General features: G+C 41.2%; 1 protein-coding gene across 4 annotated transcripts in view; it reads left to right on the top strand.

The window, feature by feature from the left end:
• Positions 1 to 19,119, top strand: part of PHLDB2 (pleckstrin homology like domain family B member 2) — a 483,232-nt gene that overhangs the window by 180,520 nt on the left and 283,593 nt on the right. For all 4 annotated transcript variants that reach the window (XM_069204939.1, XM_069204938.1, XM_069204937.1 and 1 more), the window contains one exon: positions 13,239 to 13,403. In XM_069204939.1, the coding sequence (XP_069061040.1) occupies positions 13,239 to 13,403 (165 nt within the window). The remainder of the gene's footprint in view (positions 1 to 13,238; positions 13,404 to 19,119) is intronic.

Here is a 19,119-nt window from a genome sequence, read left to right as displayed (position 1 = left end):
CCCTGAGGTGGTTAATGCAGATGAGGGGTGAGAACCCAAAACTGTTGAGGTGGTCTATCTCCCTAACGGGAATGAACTTTATGGTGGAACACCGCCCTGGAACAGAACACGCCAGTGCTGATGGTCTGTCCAGATTCTTCCACCCTAATGATGAGAACTCCTATGAGGGTGAGTAGATCTCCCCACTTTCAGCTGGGGGGACACATGTTAGACCTGGTATCCTTGGTGAGATCTCCCCTGTCTTTGACTGTGTGCTAGACATTTTTTTTGCTGGTTTTGGTGCTCTGGGCACTTTACTACTGCTGACCGGTGCTAAAGTGCAAGTGCTCCCTGTGTAAATTGTATGTGTAATTGGATTTTCCATGATTGGCGTATTTGATTTACTAGTAAGTTCCTAGTAAAGTGCATTAGAGGTGTCCAGGGCCTGTAAATCAAATGCTACTACTGGACCAGCAGCACTGGTTGTGCCACCCACAGGAGTAGCCTTGTAAACATGGCTCAGATCTGCCACTGCAGCGTCTAAATGTGCAGTCTTAAACTGCTAATTCCACATGGCAAATGTACCCTCCTGCCAGGCCCAAACCTTCCCTTTTTTACATGTAAGGCACCCCTAAGGTAGGCTGTTGGTAGCCACATGGGCAGGGTACAGTGTATGTTAAAGGTACCCGCTTGCGGCTGCTGAAATTGACGCAACCCCCACGCAGCGCAGGTCCTCATCACCGTGCGGCCGGATTTTGCACACATTGTCGCTGGACATTGAAATCAATGTGAACCTGCCCGGATCTGAGGTGCCCATCCAGAAATTGACGCATCACTCTCTTGCCGGAGAGAAAAACACCGCATCACCTACCCGAGCAGAGAAGAAACAACGCACTGCCTTACTTGCAAGAAAGAAACCGACACAACGCTGACTTTTCCAATGCTCGCTTGCCCGTGTGGCATTATTTTTGATGTAAATCAGGTACTTTGTGTAACATCAACGCACCCATTGTTTTCTATGAAGTAAGGCTCCTTTTAATTTGACCTCCAACTTGAGACCTCATTTCTAACACAAGGGAAGTTGAAAGGTGCAGTAGCTGCACAACTGACCACACATAACAGGTGGGAGGGTTACTGGCAGCACAAAAGGCCATGGTGGGCAAGAGGGAGGTAACAGGGTCATGCATAAAGGACCATAGAGGGAGTAACGTTTGGGGGGGTTAGTGTCTGGACAGAGGGCAGGGGGAGGAGGCAGAAGCAGGAACAGCAAGCTACCCACACAGGGCAAGCAAAAGTGGCAGTGGTCGATGTAGGTTGAAGCACATTGGGCAATGCAGGACAGGAGGGAGGGGGCTGGGGCGTTGACTCATACAACATAGGCCAGGCGGAGGAAGCAGGGACAGTGACCACAAACTAAACATGCAAGGCAAGCAGGAGGGGCCATGTTGACAGAAAGACCACAGAGTGGAGAGGAGCGCAGGGGCATCAAGCTGACCACAGAGAATATGTGAGAGGTGCCGAGGCACGCAGATGGAAAACAGAGGGCAGGCAGGGAAGGGCAGAGGCAGCAAGTTGACCATGGAGGTCAGGGGGTGGGGGAAGGGCAAGCAGACAAGCAGATGGAGAAAGAAGGGCTGGTAGGAGGGGTGCAGGGCTAGGAGCAGCAATCTGAGCATGGAAGGGAGGCTGTGGTGGGTTGGCCACATGGACATCAAGTCATCAAAATGCCAGGGGTAGCGGGCGTAACATTACACACCGTTTGACTTCCACTTTCACTCACACATACATACTTACACATACACACAAATTCATACTTACTTCCTCTCTCTCACATAAACAGACTCATCCTCATGCACACACACAACATATATTTAAAAGCGCTTTTTACTTACATCAGCTGCCATGAAAAGGCAAACTTCAGCTAATTATACTCCATTTTTATTAAATCAAATCAGATCAAAAAAGCTTTATTCGGTTTATGCAAAAATCTTAAAAGCATTGCTGTACAAATCAGTGTAGCCTACAACTGCAAATAAAATTCCAAATACAAAGCAAACATTACAAAGCTAAAATCACCTGATCATGATGTTAGAAAGTATTTAAAACACACTTAAAATCCATACATATCAATGTTCCATATACTCAACCAAGATAAAATCTGTCCAATAAATAACACATTATAAATCATAGCAGTTTCTCAGTCTTACTGTAGCTTTTAAGAAACTAACCACACTAAAAATAATTTCATCAGGGAGAATCTGAAGGTACATACGTGCTGGTCGTACTTGCTTCAAATTTGCATGCATCAGTATGGGAATAATATATGTTCTTTCGGAGATCACATAGAACTTACAAAACATCATAAAATGGAGCGTGTCCTGCGGAGACATACCATCTCAGCCGCAGGGCCCCAAACTCAGCTCACTCATGCGCCCCTCACAACTAAAAATAGGAGATGGAACATGTCCAGTCTAAATCTTGTGAGTAAAAAGCGATCAAAAGTGCTTACTACCACTGATAGATAGGGCTCCCTATTAGGGACTGTTTTCAACAAGAAGTTGGTACGGACTTTGGGCTTTGCTAATGAAAAATGTTCTCTCACTAGGGAACTATGCTGTTGGAAAAGAGCTTTAAGATGCAGCCGATCCTCCTTGACTATACGTTCCGGTGTATGGAATAGTTCACTCCTACCTAAGGTCTGAAAAGTATCCTTTATGTACCTGACCCAAGAAATAAGATGACTGTAATGAAGGAATAAGGACTTGTTGCATCCAAGTATAAACACACATTGAATAAGTAGAGAAGTTTATTTTCCTTGTTATAAACAGGGCAGCACACGACCTTCACGACAGCTCGTCGCGAAGCCTAGCCATAACTGCCATGATTTGAACGCCCCGTCGGAATGTTGTGCGTGTTCCAGACACACATTTCAATGCAAAACATAACATCAATCTGTTAGGATTTTCTTATTCAGCTTTGCCTCAGGCCTCTGCCAGATATCCAGCCCATGGGAGACAGGGAGGAATGCTATAATGTCCGTAATATAGCCCACACTCAACTCTTTGTGCACCAAGAAAGTGGGGGCACCTTGGGGGACACTCAGAAGATGGTGTAGAAAGGAATTCTCCACAGTCTGTATCTCAACATGCTTTATGCAACTTCACACTTCACTCCCAAATACCACCTTTGAAACACATTTAGCTCTGTACAATTAGAGCATATCCTTCAGAAATGTTCCCTATGTGAGCGGCAAATATGAACACAGCTGCATTGACACAAACAAATTCCTCTTTTTGTTTATTAACCAAAGGGCGCCAGTTCAGAGAATAATTAAATAATATGCCTACGTATGAGAATAGTCTTGTCTACGGTAAGATACTAGCTCCCAGGAGAAACATTTTAGTTTTGGTAGTAGGGGGACCAACCACAACAACAAAAGACTTCTTTACGTTAACTGAAAGATCCAAGTCTTCCATCAAGGAGGCAAAAACATTTAACAGAGACTGCAGCCCCATTGCAGTTTTAGCCATGATGACAGCTTTGTCAGCATACAGAAGTACTGGCAGCTGATGATGCCCCATCCATGGACAATCTGCGACATTAGAAATCAGAGTCTGCTCTAATTGATTCACATATAGATTAAAAAGGAAAGGGACCATAATACAGCCCTGCCTCACCTCCTACGTATGCTGAAATCACAGGTGCATTTTGAATCATTAGAATAGCACACGAATCCTGGGTATTCTGATGCAGGTCTCTAAGAAAGAAGACAATATCCTGATCTACCCCCAAGAAAAGCATAATATGCCACAGTTTCTACTGTGACACCCGATCGAAGGCTGATATGAGATCTATGAACACTAAGTGCATGGAGACCTGTCGTGCTGTGGTATTTTCCCAGAACAATATACAGGTTTAGGCACTGGTTCACTGTGGTGCGTCCTGATCGAAATCCATACTGCACATCAGTAAGAACATTATGTTCCTTGGCCCATAATTCTACTCTGTTTAGTATAACCTGCCCCACAAATTATACCACAGAATCAAATAGTGAGATAGACCTGTAACATTGGGAGTTGTCCCTGTCACCTTTCTTAAATACAGGGACAATAATAGAGGTAGCCCAAGACTGGGAGGGACCCTAGGTAACAGCCGCATTAATGACTGAGGTCAATATGGGAGTCCAGACCTCTGTACCGTTACTGTACAAATCTAGGAGAATACCATTGGGGCTCTGAGCCTTGGTCCTGGATAGACCCATTATTCCCTCTTTATCCTCCTCAATGGTAACTGATAACTTAGAGATCCTGTCTACCACTCTGTCCCCCCCTTCGGCTAGCGCGCAAAGTTACACCATTTCTACTACACAAATAATGAATAATAAATGTTTATATTATTACTAGTTTAATAATAAATTGACAGAAAACATAGACAGTGGATTATCACTTGATATCCATAAGGACAAGCTGTCACTGTGTTCCTGGCACTGAATTTGCCACCCCTGAGGCCAAGGGTCGCAAAAGCAGTGCCTGGGGTCACAAAGGGCAGGCCAGTGGTGGTCACAGCTGCGACCCCTGGTGACCCCTAAATGACATCCACGGTTGGCTCCAGTCAGGGGTGGAGGGGGAAGGGTGGTGATGGGGTTTTGGGGACTGTGACAAACCCCTGCTGCAAATGGCCAAAATCTCTGCGCAGTTGAGTTCTGGGGTACATATATGAGAACGGAAAAACTAAGAATTCACTGGAAAAAATACAAAGGTCTAATAGACATTACGATCTTCCCTAAGATAAAAAAAAACCAGAAATTCACTGAATACAACCTAAGGCTAAATTGCTATTATAATTACATATGGTGTTAAGATATTTGTGTATCTTTTTTTTAAACTAGAAATTAATTGACAAAAACAAACTTTAAAGTATCATTATAGTTAGCTGTTGAAAATAGTAAAAAATGAATGCTTAAAAAACATAAAAACACTGAAATTCGCCAGTTATAGTGCAGTTAGCTACCTATAAATTGCACCCCTATATGCACTGTTTATGACCTCACATATTACACTCATGACATGTTAAATTACATAATTGATGGCATCACTATTGACATTTCAAAATACATTATTGATGACATCACTGATCCAAGCAACTGCTCCTCAAATTACTCTATAAACCACTTGATCATTTGTGAAAAGAAAGTAAGAAACAAAGGGCCTACAAAAATATACAGGATGCATTGACTGTATGTACATGTGTGTATCTATGACATACAAATAGTGTAGTACTGGAGACAACTCCGATTCAGCGTGGTAAAATTTATATGGTTCACAGTTCAACTTCTATAAAAGTTTTAAGTGCCAACAGTAGTTCATTTAAACAAACGAAAATAGTGTGAACTGCAGACATATATAACAAATAGGTTGCAGCTTAAACCAAAGACCTGTTCTCAACATATGTGAGAAAAACAAAAGCTTGGGTTTACAATACATTGTTCACCTGTGGATTTCTGTGCACATCTTGACGTCAAAGAGTTGTCAAGTAATTCTGTTGACACTTTTTGTATAAGCTGGAGGTTTATAAAGTAGAGATTTTTCTTTCCAGACGTTCAATTAAAATGATGAGACATTATACATGGTTGAAGAATGTGCAGTCTGTGGGTGATTCACAAACTATTCAAGTTGCAGAAAGATAGTAATCATTGATGTAAAGGTGTACACCATTGTGGTCTTTTTAAGAATACGTTTAAGGTCTATTTATCGACATGTTTTAGCAGTGGCTAAATCACAGATGTCAAGCCATTGATTTTAATTCCATGTCAGATTAGGTTTTTAATATGTACATTTTGTTAATGTAAATAATGACCAAACCCACATTTGAATAGTATTTAAGGTTTATGCAATAGCTGATTAATTTCTACAAGACATTATGGGCCTGCTTTAGAACTAGGTAGACGGGTTACTCCATCAGAACATTGACGAATATCACGTCTTCTGTAATCTAAATCCCAATATCTGCTATGGGACAGGATATCTGTCACCATTGTGACAGAGTAACAAATCCACCCAGTTCTAAATCAGGCCCTTTGTTTCTTATGCACCTGTATACCAGTAAAAACAGAGCAATATCTCCACTAGACAGGATGCTTTTCACAGATTTGCTTTATATCCTGCATGTTGCAAAATGTTACCCCTTTTAGCTCTACAGATGTGATAGAAAATTGAGTCTAGGTATAGCTCGCTGAATATCGGCCAGTACAAAAGTGCGTATATTCTGTGGCATAGCTCAGGGGTAGGGTTGTGAAGTGTTACAACCCCCTAAAAATCTATTCTGTGATAAATAGTTGGGACAAGTGCTTTCAGTCGGGTAATGTGAAGTGTCTGTCAGATTTTACTGGGATTTTTACATGCCCACATTGACAAGAACACACACTCTTTCGTCTATGAATTGAAGGCCTTAAAAATGTTGAAGAGTTTGAAAAAATATTGTGTTTTAAGTATCTCTAACAATTGCATTCTTCTCTTTCCACTGCCCCTTAAGCCTCCTCTGCTTCTTATCTAACGTGTTTTAACACCATGTCCCAGCTTGATTGTTTGGAAATCTGAAGCTCACACTCCCTCATACTGACTAAGCTGCGCCCCTGTGTGTAGTAAACTGTCCCATTTATTGGATGACATCATCATTTATGTAATTTGAGATGTTGTCAGTGATGTCATTAACAATAACATGTCTTGAGTGAAGTAATATGTGAGGTCATAAGCAATGAGTGAGGGAGATACAAGTTTTAGTTAACTCGCAAGCTGTGACATTGCAGATTTCAGTGTTTTTTTATTATTAAGCATTAGCTTTTTCTCATTTCAATACCTAACTATATTGTTACTTTAACCTTGTTTTTTTGAATGCATGCATATATACATATAATGGATAGCAACTATCGTTAAACCGAGATTTGCAAACAGTTCCTAAACCAACGGTTCAGATATCAAATTTCAGGATGTGTGACCCGTTTTCTGCGTCCTGTATTGGAGGTTGTAAGAGAAAACTATCTCTTGCAGCTGTCCAATCAGACTATTCCAGTCCATGAACGTGGCTCAGAGTCTGCGAGCTTGAAATGGATAACAGAATAAATGATTTTCTAGAATGTAATAATATTTAAAAAAATTCGGTCCAGAAACTGCACTCAAACCAAGGTTCAAGGGCAGTTCATAGCCTGTGCAGATATCTGTAACTTTTTAACTCTTTCAATCCTACCCAATGCTTTTTTGTAGTGATAATTTCTCTAAAAGTACTAAACATATTTACTCCGATCCAAGGAACTGCACATTTCTGAGTAAAGTTCTAAGTTCATGACAAGTTTAGTTTAATTCCGTTTAGCCGTCTTTTCTGTGTCAGTGAGGAAAGATCCATGTAAGAGTTGACATGAGAAAATTCACTTTTTTGGCCTCCCTTTCACCATTTAAATAATCTGCAAGAAACATATTAAGAAACCAAAAAAATGCCTTGTGCAGCTAAGGTCTGCCATGATAATCTTTGTTCAATTCTGTGAGTTAGAAAAAACACTAGAAGTGGTGGCTCAATAAAACATCTTCTTTCCTATTTTAGCACCAGTAGGACATTTTACTCACAGATACAGGTACAACTGGTGGACAGATTTGCATAAAATATGGAAGTAAATCTTTGCTCGGAAAGTGTGCTTTCTGTCATTTGATGTAAATCCATTCAGTAGTTTCTGAAATTGTTAATTTTAAATTAGGTGCCATTTGGACCTGAAGTTGTTAAAACATCGATATACTGGCTGTTTTTGAAGAAAAGGATCTTAAAAATTGTAATTTAGATCAAAATCATGAATTTAGGGGCATATTTATGAGCCCCTAGTGCCACTGGAGCATCACTTTTCGTAACGTTCCGGTGGCGCTATGTCCTGTGCTGTATTTGCAAGGTGGCGTTAAGCCACTTTTTGTGACTTAGCGCCACCTTGTAAATACAACCCCTTCACACGCAGCCCTTTGTATGGGAGAGGCGTGCAGTAGGTGATGCTGGTGGCGTGCGGAAGCAACACTCATTGCATTTTGACACTGCCCCAGATTTACGTATTTTTGGAAACCTGAGGCAGCGCCAAAATCTAACGCCAACCCAGGGGTGGCATTAGATAGGCTCAATGAGGAGGAATACTTTTATTCCTCCTTGTTTTTTGCTTTTTTTCATCTGTGCTGCCATCTGGGGTACACATAGAAAGAGTAAAATGCCAGAAATTATTGTTTATGTGCAGGAAGGTGTCCCATCCTGCACATAAACAATCATTTCTAATTGACGCTTTGGCACTTCTGTGTGTGCTTCGTTCTGCAGCACACACTTAAGTGCCAAAACGCCATTAATTATTGTTTATGTGCAGGAAGGGACACCTTTCGGCACATAAACAATAACACCCCTCAATGCAGACATCCTTGCACAATGGTGCAAGGATGTCTGCGTTGGTGCTGGCAGCTAAATTTAGCACTAGCGCAGTTGACAACACAGGGGTGCACCATATTCAAATAAATATGGCGCATCGCTGTGTTGTGAAAATGACAAAGCGCTGCGCTGCCAATTTTGGCGCAGCGTCGCGCTCTGTCATTTTCCTATAAATATGCCCTTAGTGCTTTGGAAAAAAATCAGCCAAGGAGAGGCAATGTAGAGGCACTATGCGACGCACCCGACCACAGGAAAGTGCTAGTGGCACTCAGATGCATGGAAAATGAGGGTAAAAATCATAAAATAACTAATTTGACACAGTAAAATGACAAATATGCCTCCACCATTTTGTATATAGCCATGGCACTACTTTTGCAAACCCTTTACTTAAACAATGTAGGGTTATCAAGTCTATAATGGTATGAAAGCCCTGGTAGGATGCATTAGCTGCTGCTGCAGGGCCTAGCCGATGTTCAGACCCTTCAACCAAATGCTGTTGCATTTGAGTGAACGCCTTGTGCAGCAGTGATTAGGTGCAAGGTCTGGCCAAAAAAAAGGTGCTCCTGCCACACCTGCTGTGCAACGCTGATGGCCCTGCGAATTGCACATTTGGTAGCAGGGGAATGCAGCACATAATAAAAGAAAAGGAATTCAACGACAAAATACAGTTAAAGGCTAATCATAGTTCAACGAACACAAATCCGAAAAAGCCTTGAATTTCGCCAATGAAGGTATTCAGTACTTAACACACACCATAACTAATGCCACCTGCCATGCTCAACTTATCGCTTTGCAACGGGGGAAAAAAGACTCTCTGACGAGCAAAATATGGTGGTCCTATCCTACCATATCATGGTTCTAGTGACATTAACTGATCACCTGGCCTTCAGCCTCTTAGTTTATGATGTCACTAAAAAAACATTTCCTGAAAGCTAAGCAAATTATGAACATTCTAATTGCAGTAAAGTTCCAATAATAAGTTTACTTTGCCTGCAGCAGTTTAAAAAATGCCTGAGTTCTAGAAACATATCTGCTTTTTATGTTATGTTGTTTAAAAAAAAATAACCAAAAAAGTGCCTGCGTGGTAAAGGCTGCTTGATAAAGTGCATGTTAATGGCTGCGTAGTTAAGGATACATACCAAATCAGGACATTGACACTGACATCATCAGCCAAGGAGAAGGTCATCTAGAACGTCTACGATGAAAGATTCACTGCCTCTGAATATTTTGCCATCCTGGGGTTCTAGTGCGGGTTACAAAATATTCAGCTTTTATCCTCCTGGTTTATGATGATACCAGAATCCCTCGGTGTCTGTATAGAGCCATATCTCACAGAAGTGTATCTAAATTTGGCAGTAGGAGTTGGGCTGAATATTTTACTGAGAGTGATTCATACATTTAAAACTATATAGGGCAATGGCATAGGCAGACTCATTCACAAGAACTGGAAATGTGAAAAAGACCCACCTTCCTGCACTAAAACTATCCTCTGAGGCTTTTTCCTTTTTCTATGTATGCTGAAGGATGCAGCACGTGTAGAAAGAGGAAAAACAAGAAGAAATAAAGTTATTTCTCCTTGTTACACCTCCCCTGAGAAGGCGTAGCATTTAGACACATTCCCCGGTCAACCATTAATAGCAATTCTGGGAGCAATTCTGGGAATGCACCAAAATCCATGGGTGGATGCGTGGAACACCCACGTTCCACCCATGGAACGCCTTTGTGGGGCAGAGTAACACAAGACTGCAACTTGTGCTGGCTTGCGTTACTCCAGATTTACCAAGCACTGCAAGGCTATGCTAGGTGGCCTTGTGTTGTTTGGTAAATCTGACTTCAGGGTTGCGCTGCCCTTGCGCTACCTTGTGTGACACAAGGGCAACACAACACTATGCTAATTCAGGCCCTGGGTGTATTGTCCTTCAAATCAGGCTCTGAGTCTTTTTGAATTTCAGGGAGGTCAGCACTGTGATATTGTTTTTGTATAACACTGAAATGTGTAGATTTTTCCTAACTCTGTATACAATTCATAAAACTTCCTCAAATCGGCATAATGTTGTTGTAGATATATATGACGTCCAGAAGGTGATGCCTCACCCCCTGAACTCAATTAAATTACCCACATTTTCTTTGAAATTGAAAACAGCTGTCATCACAATTGTTATTGAAGCAAAGGCGGAAAATTAGAGAAAATACACCATATGTTCTCTTGCATTTGGTTTCCTTCCGAGATGCATTCTGGGACGTTATCCCATACTTAGTTTCCTAAACATAGCCCTCACAGACCAACAAAGCTAGAGTTCACTTACTGCTCTACTTTTATATGTTGCTTTACACTTGGTGAGGTGGTACCATCATGACAGATAGTATGGTAAGTGCTGAAAAGACCTGTTTAATGAGAGGTCTGTGCCAAGAGTAATAATGCCCAGGCAAAACGTTACTGAATTAATTTGAAGGACCAATAAAACTGAAACCCCTAATTCAGCCTCCTTTAAAAAAATCAGCCTCACAGAAGCCACCCATTTGGCTCAATGCTCTTTTAGATTGCTACTATTCCCATTTACAAACTAATATCTGTGTGTTATCCTGATATATTCCCACTTAGTAGGTTACTTCTCTTCTTGACTTCCCCATTCTGCCAAGTTACCTCATAATAGACGTCACATCTCAGTGCTATCCACCTAACTTTCCCCCACACTTGCTGGCTCTACCATTCAGGGTCCAAGCCAACCTTCCAGTAACCCATCAAACTTTTTAGGCAATCCGTCATTGAGAAATTCCTCTCCACCAGAGGCGTTGGTAGCCCACTCTTTGTTCTTTCACTATTCTTCTTTGGCCCAATAATACTGCCACGGCCCTGATCTCCTCCCTTCATATTTTCCTCTTCTATACTTTCTTCCTTTCTTCTTGCTGTTTTTTAAAACTTTTTCCTGATTTTCCAAGCATATGTTGCCTTCATGTCTAGCTCTACTATTTCACTCATACGCTGCATTGCTCTGTCACCATCATCCCTGTAAGAGAAGCCAGCACAGCCTCATTGTTGTTGTTAAGTAAAACACATTGTAGCAATCTTAATTTATGCTGGTACCCCTCAGCCGTTTGGTCTCTTCCAGCATCTGCATGACTGTATTAACCTCCTTTGCCTGTATGCTTCGCTTCATCCCTGCTAGGCCGATCAAGCCAAAGAAGGGCTTGGGTCCTATAACCTAAGATTCTGTCTACCTTATTCCGCCCTCTTATTTCTCTGCTTCCCTCCTAACTCTACTTCCTTTCTGTCCTAGAGCTCCTTCACGTCACCACTGCATTGCTTATCTTGCAGCTCAGGTTTTCCACCTGATCCACTTCTACATGCCCTATCCCCTTTGGCTGACTGCCTACCAAACTCTAAGTAAGCGTAAGAATCTCATATTTGTCATAGTTCTATTTACCCTCACTGATATTTCAATGCTTTTAATTTTGTATTGGCAAATCTGAGCATTTCCCTGTCATTGGTCCTGCAGGGCACAAACGTTTGTGGTCCAGGGCCTTCGGGCTCCCTAGACATTATTTTGAAAGAAATTCTATCTCTATAGTTGATCCACGTAAGCCATGTGTTCAGGGGCGTCATTGGCCTACATAATAGTTGTGGAAATATCTATGAGGGAGATCACCTCATAATTCATAGAGTGAAAATTCAAGGCTCTGGTTACATATCTTATGGTGTAGTTATTTCTATTTTCATAGTGTATTTTAACATATGCCTTTTTTGTGCATTACAGTCTTTTGAGCTGATGGTTATCCTACGTGCTTTGCCTGGAATTAAGTCATTTACTGTGTTGTAAAAATTAAAATAGTAATGAAGTAAAAAATAGGTAAAGAGAAAACAGAGTAACACAAATTAAGTCTGAAACATTGTTAACCTCTAGTCTACACTTCTTTAACATGCCCGTAATTTTAGAAGGAACAGAACCCTTTCCCCCTACAAGGTTGAAGCCATGTCTGTGTGGTTCTCTGTTGGTGCTTCAGTCATTAAAACTACCATAAAAACACTGTAGAACTTTCTCTTTGCTAGCTTGGTCTTCTCAAAAAGAAGGTGTTTTGTGGTGTCGCTACGGAGAGCTACAGCTGTCTGTCCACAATGACTTTGTATATAATACTCCAGAGAGCCAATCCTTGCGCTCAATTGGATGGCTTTTGTGCTTTATTCCCTTTCTGTATTTGATCCACCCACAGGAGCTTTTTGGTGTTGGTGTAGGTAGATTTGTATTTTCATCCTGTTATGAGCGCAACATAACATCCAAGAAATGAGACCCATGTTTGAACAACGCCAGATTGCTGCATTTCAGTGCAACCTAGTAGTCACTAGAAAAACTGCAGCAGAAATGTGTAAGCTACGTCATCGGTCTTGACAGCTGTTGATGACATTGAAGACTACTATAAACAAGCATGGGCAATGGCAATCGTTCTTGCTTGTACGTAAAGGTAAGCAAGATCGATTGGCATTGCCAATGCTTATTTGGTAAAATGTCGTATTTTAACACTTACTTTTGACCACAGAACAACATAAGTATCACCAATGGCACCACAAGAGAGTGATCTATATACACCCTTGTTACCTCACAGCCTATTTTGTCCTCCATAGAAACAATTAACCCATCTGTTCCTATTTGAGAGTTGGCTATTGCCAACACCCTTGAGTGAATTCTCCCCATCCAAAAATACTTTAAAAAATAATTCTCACATTTGCCTTCCTGTCCAGCTCTTGTCTAATTACCCATGTGTGAGAAATATGAATAGCATAATAGAAAAAAATAACTGTTTGCAATTACTGCCATTTTCAGGCCATAGAAGGCACAACTGATGATCAAAGTGGAGAAGAACTTGCTTGTGTGGAGGAAGAACTGACACAACTAGAAGAAGAGCGCATATTGAGAATAAATAACCTTGAAGAACTGGAACAAAAGATCAAAGATTTAAACAACCAGATGGAAGAATCCTCAAGAGAGGTACAGTATTCCAAAGATAAAAGTGCATTCATTTTGATTTCTATTCAGAACCTTAGTTTTCTAAGTAATAAGGATCAGGATAGTGTACAAATACATGAGTATTAGTACAATCACTTACAAATCAAAGTTATGTGTTCATGGAGCAGAAACTCAGGTACATTTTTGATTGGAGCTGCAAAGGTTTTCCTTTGGAGGCAAGCAGTACATTGCATCCTAATGGACTTGTAATAAGGTTTGTAGAAAAGCCATCAGGTCTGTGGCAGAGTGCTTGTCTGTCAGACTATAAGTCAGCCACTAAATTTGCTTTAAGCTATTATATATATTGATACTGTTTGTTATATTGCTGCAGTGTTCGTGTTTCTTAACCTGTCAGCCTTGCATGCTGAATGTTTGTCCATGAGATAAGCTAATTATTTGTTGTGGACTCTACCCTGATTGGTCAAGGCTAATAATGAGAGAACCCTATTTGTTGGCTATGCGTTTGATCCAGAACAGTGCTGATAGTGAAGAAATGATAGGCAAAATAAATATCTTTGAACTGGAATATTCAATTGCATTGGGAAATAAGGGGTTCCATCCTTTTTGGTGTGTGGCTTTGCTGATCACAGTAAGAAAGTCAGCTTTGTGGTTGATGAAACATGCCTGAGCCAGCTACACTATGGAATACCAATTTGAGGGAATCACAAGGTCCTCAGAGTAAGAGATAAACCCTTCTCACATCGCAATGTCTTGTGGGTTGCATATTGTCTCTTCCCCTTATTAATTATTTGCAGTGGTTGTTTGATATCCTAAGAGCCTCAGGCAAAAGCTTTCATCTGTATGCTGAAGGTGTAAAGCTTTCATGTATGAAAGTATATTCTTTATATATAAACTTCTGTATTTTCTTTTCTTGTTACAGTGTCCTTTAGGGTGTTATAGCAATTCACCTCTCCAATTAATTTGCATCCTCATTGTAATTTTTATGGTAGTCTAACTCTGACAGCAAAACAGCTTTGTTTTTAGGTGATGGGGATATAGAAAATTAAGATTGATCGTCTTCCCTTCCCTCAGTAGAAATTCCATTTACATCTTGGATTACTCATTTTTAAGGTTGTCAGTTGGTGTCTGTATATATGCTTAAGTTAACACTGTTTTTAACACTGGTAATATGTTTTCCAGAATACAAGCTATATGTCCCAAAACATGTCAATTTATCACCACTACACAGCTAACACAGCTGCTAGGTGGCCCCATGATAGGCGTGACACCCGAAGCCAATCCTGGCTTGTTAGCCAACATCACTTTGCGTGCTTAGATTGTTTAATGGTGTTAAAAGCAACAGACAGGCCTGAGCAGGATGTAGAGCATTCAGGCCCATATTTATACTTTTTGACGCAAACCTGCATTAGCGCAGGTTTGCATCAAAAAGAATAGCGCTGGCTAGTGCCATTCATGAATGTCATCCGGACATCATATTTAAGCTATGACGCTAGCTGGCGATAAGGCCCAGTTAGCGTAAAAAATATTTGACGCTTACCGGGTAGGGAAGGCATAGAGAAAACTGGAGGTTGTGCAGGAAACAATGGCGCTAGTCAGGTTAGAAAAACAATGACTCTAATCTGACTAGCATCATTTCTTTTTTACACACAACCCCCATGGACATGGCTCCCGTCTTAGTAAAGACAGGAGTCATCCCCCCCAGCCCAATGGCCATGCCCAGGGGACATGACTCCTGTCTTTACTGGCACTGTGCCCAATGGGCATGGCCATTGGGCACATTGCCATGTAGGGGGGGCCAAGTTAGGCCCCCCATGGTACTTTTAGAAAAAAATAAAAATACTTACCTAGACTTACCTGGAATGGTCCCCCCATCCTTAGGTGTCCTCCAGGTGTGGGTGCGGGTGGGTAGGGGTGTCCCTGGGGGCAGGGAAGGGCACCTGTGGGCTAGTTCCATGGTCTCTGACCATGGGAATGAGCCCACAGATCCCCTAACGCCTGCCCTCACCCAAGTGTTAAATAATGTCTCTAAGCAGGCTTAGCACCATTATTTAAGGCCCTCTTCCTCCTGTGTGTGATTTTTGCACTGGAGGATAAATAAGGCGATAGGGCCTTTGAGTCATTTTTTGCCAGGATACGCCTACCTTGCACCTCATTGACGCAAGGTTGGTTTTCACTGTAAAAAAATGATGCTAGCACCCTAAACTTTGGCGCTAGATGGGTCTAACGCCATAGTATAAATATGGAGTTAGGTTTGCGTCGAATTAGCGGAAAAAAATGACGCTAATTCAACGCAAACAGTATCAATGTGGGCCTCAGTGTTCCCACCGCAACAGTTGGGCAAGTTCTGCAAGTAAGGCGGCATACGAGCTTGGAGAAGACGGGGGGTTCTCCTAGTATTCTAAGCTTTCATTGCCTCTCAGATTGAAAGACAGGTAGCGGGGTGGATGCAGAGTCTAGTGATAGAACTTCCTTTGCTCTTGTACTTTCTTTTTATTGATAATGACTTGTTCTTTGTGTTTGAAATGCCCTAGCCTGAGCACACCTATATAATGTTATGTTTCAAGGTATGCCTATTGTTTTTCTAATATTTTGTTATTTGCGTTGCAAAGAATGGCTTGGAAGTGGTGGATCAGACTAGCCACACCACAAGCGCAGAATTTGCATCTGAGTCTGAGTGAGGGGCAATTAATTGTTCACCCTAAAAGTAATTCTGAAAAATGTGGTATTAAGTAGTGAGAATATGTCTCTCAATCTTAACTAGATCTCTTTATTGGCTGCTGTTCAAAACTCAAATTTGGGGTGTCACACCATATGACCTTAATGCTCTGAGGCCCATATTTATACTTTTTTTGCACCAAATTTTGACGCAAAAGCGTCACAAACTTACAAAATACAATTGTATTTTGTAAGTTTGCTCCGATTTTGCTTTAAAAAATTACGCAAATGCGGTGCACAAAAAGTATAAATATGGGCCTTAGTCCTCAAGAAGTAGATACTGTTAATTGTGCTAGATATAGGAATCACCCTCACAATTAGTCGCGTAAAAAATATATGGGCCCCACCTCGCAGTGCACAGATAGTGCCTGATGCCATGGGAGGTTTAGGAGCGCCATCGGTGTAGGTGGCCAAGGGATTGGGAACGTGGGGGCCCATTTATCCTTTTTCCTTTAAAGTTAGTGATAACCTTGCCAGGCCACGGGATGCAGAATACAATGTTTCTAACTTACTTGTTAAGTCTCAGCTAAGACTTTCCTTATTAGAGTTTGGCCGTCTTCATTATGCAGCAACTTCATCATGACTTCCCATCTCAAAAATGTTAGTAATCATCATTCTCTAAAGCACAAAAAATGACAAAAAAACAGTTGGCATATGTGAGCACAAGGGTTGTTTCTCAAATATTGGGTTCTAAAATAAGGCATCAAAACAATAATAAGATATAATATTGTTTCGTCTTTTGTCCAGAACTCCCACGATCCTGCATACGGACATTTCTCAGACTCCCTTTTTATTTATTATAAGTTTTAAGTGAAAACATGCAAAAATTCAAAAAGTGCTGCCATACATCCTAGGTAGGAATGATTGTCTGATTTAACCATGGTAAAAGAAGGTATAAACACACATGATGACAACTTTTTTAAAAAAAAGCAAGTCTGAACACAAAACCTTTCATGTGCTTGATTTATGAATTACATTGGGCAAGCACCTTGCAGTTCATGGCAGCATTTTCTAGCATGGCACACCTTCCAGTTAGAGTTCTTTTAAGATCTGCATTTCATGCATTTATAGAAATCTTGAATTGACGGCATAGCACGGTTCCAAGATATGCAGCGATTAAGCCAGCCGTGTGAAATACATTTTCTCTTACTTGCAAGATCTGTATAGCTTCAACACGTCTAGTCAAGATCTATATTTCTGGGTTGCTAATGCAGCACATTGCTTGTGTTACTGCATTTTTCTAGAGAAAAATCTGCTAGTATTTTTTTCATTGATTTTCATCTGGACATCAATGAAGTCTGTGCATCAGCACAGGAACACAAGACACCAAATAAGGAATGGAAACTCTACTTGGTTAGGCTCGTGGTCCCCATCACCAAGCCTTCCAGAGGCCCTGATGAACCCTAAGCCTGGGATGAATTACATATTTAGGGGATGGGATGGGTGGCCACCCTCCTCAAGCTTTTTAGAGGTCTCTGGGTCTGCAAAACATTTTAGTTTTGCAGGGACATGCCCACCCAGGACACCCTCAGCAACTGCTGGCCATGTGGCTGTGGAGAGAAATCAAACCTCAGAGTCCTTTCACGTCTCAGGGAGGAAGGCCACCAGCCCCACCCCCATTAAATAAAAAGGAATTGGTCCTAGCTGATAGGATCCCTGAGGCAATGAAATGACTGGGGGCTGGGGGTGCATTCCCCCCTCACCAATTAAAAAGAAAAATGATGCAGTCTAACCGTTAGTAGAGTCCCTCGTGCCACAAGGGTCATCAGAATGTGACAGTTTATGCTTTATGTTAATCGTATTTTCAATGGTTAAACGTAGAAAGCTGCACTGACACACAATTTAAATGTGCACTTGCTTGTATTTCAGAGTTTGACTTAGGTGGCATTTGAATAAAATTGCAAGTTAGAGGGATAAAACGTATGTGATAATGTAATTTAGACTCTAGACTAACTGAATATAGAAACAATATTGCATTTCTAATGATTAGTAAATGATTAATGAGTTAAAAAATATATGCAAAGTGAGAGAAATGCAATTCTCTGTTATCTATTCAAATGCAGTATCAAAGCTTTTCCATTTGAAAGGAAATGTGTTATTCATGTTAATAAAATATTATTAATGCTGAATTTATAAGTTTGCGTATAACGTGTTTTACTAAAATGCATTAATTAAATGCATTTTATACTTTCTCGTGCATTAGCAAGAGTGAGGCCTTTTGAAGTTTATAATTCCTGACCGTGAATCAACCAAAGCTCATCAGCTTCCTGGCTCAAGGGAGCGTTTTTAACCAAGAAACAGTTTGGAGCACACTGCAGTACACTCCAGCATGCAGTTTGCCTCAATGCATTATGGTAAATGCAGTACAAATCTGTGCTTACTTCATCTGTAGTCTGTTATTTATCACCTTAGTGGGTGCAGCTAGTGCTGTATATCTCTAGACACGTGTTTCTGGGTTTAGCCCTTCATCAGTAGAGAGCTGCAGGTTTTTTTCTGGGGTTACTGGAAATGCTGCCAAAGTCCTTTTAGGTATCAGTACCACTCAGTGCCTCACAGGTGCATCAACCAAAGCTTGTCAGTAGAGTGCAGCAGTCATTTTTCTGGGGTTGCTGAAAAGGCTTCCAAAGTCCTTTCAGGTATCAATACCACTCAGTGGCACATGGGTGCATCAACCAAAGCTTGTCAGCTTGCTGGTATCAAGAGAGACTTTTTAAACAGTAAACAGTTGGGTACACACTGCCTTATACTCCAGCATGCAGTTTGCACCAATGCATTATGGTAAATGCAGTACAAATTTGTGCTTACTACATCTGTAATCTGATGTTTTTCTCCTTAGTGGGTGCAGCTAGTGCTGTATTTCTCTAGACACATGTTTCTGGTTTTAGCCCTTCATCAGTAGAGAGCAGCAAGCTTTGTTTTGGGGTTGCTGGAAATGCTGCCAAAGTTCTCTCAGGTATCAGTACCACTGAATGGTATGCAGTGTGCTCCCAACCTCCCTTCTGACTCATTAAAGGCGTTGAGC

Source organism: Pleurodeles waltl, chromosome 8 (assembly GCF_031143425.1).
Source record: "Pleurodeles waltl isolate 20211129_DDA chromosome 8, aPleWal1.hap1.20221129, whole genome shotgun sequence".
NCBI classification, from domain to species: domain Eukaryota; kingdom Metazoa; phylum Chordata; class Amphibia; order Caudata; family Salamandridae; genus Pleurodeles; species Pleurodeles waltl.
Note: the sequence above shows the minus strand (reverse complement) of the source record. Positions and strands in the feature narration are given on the sequence as shown.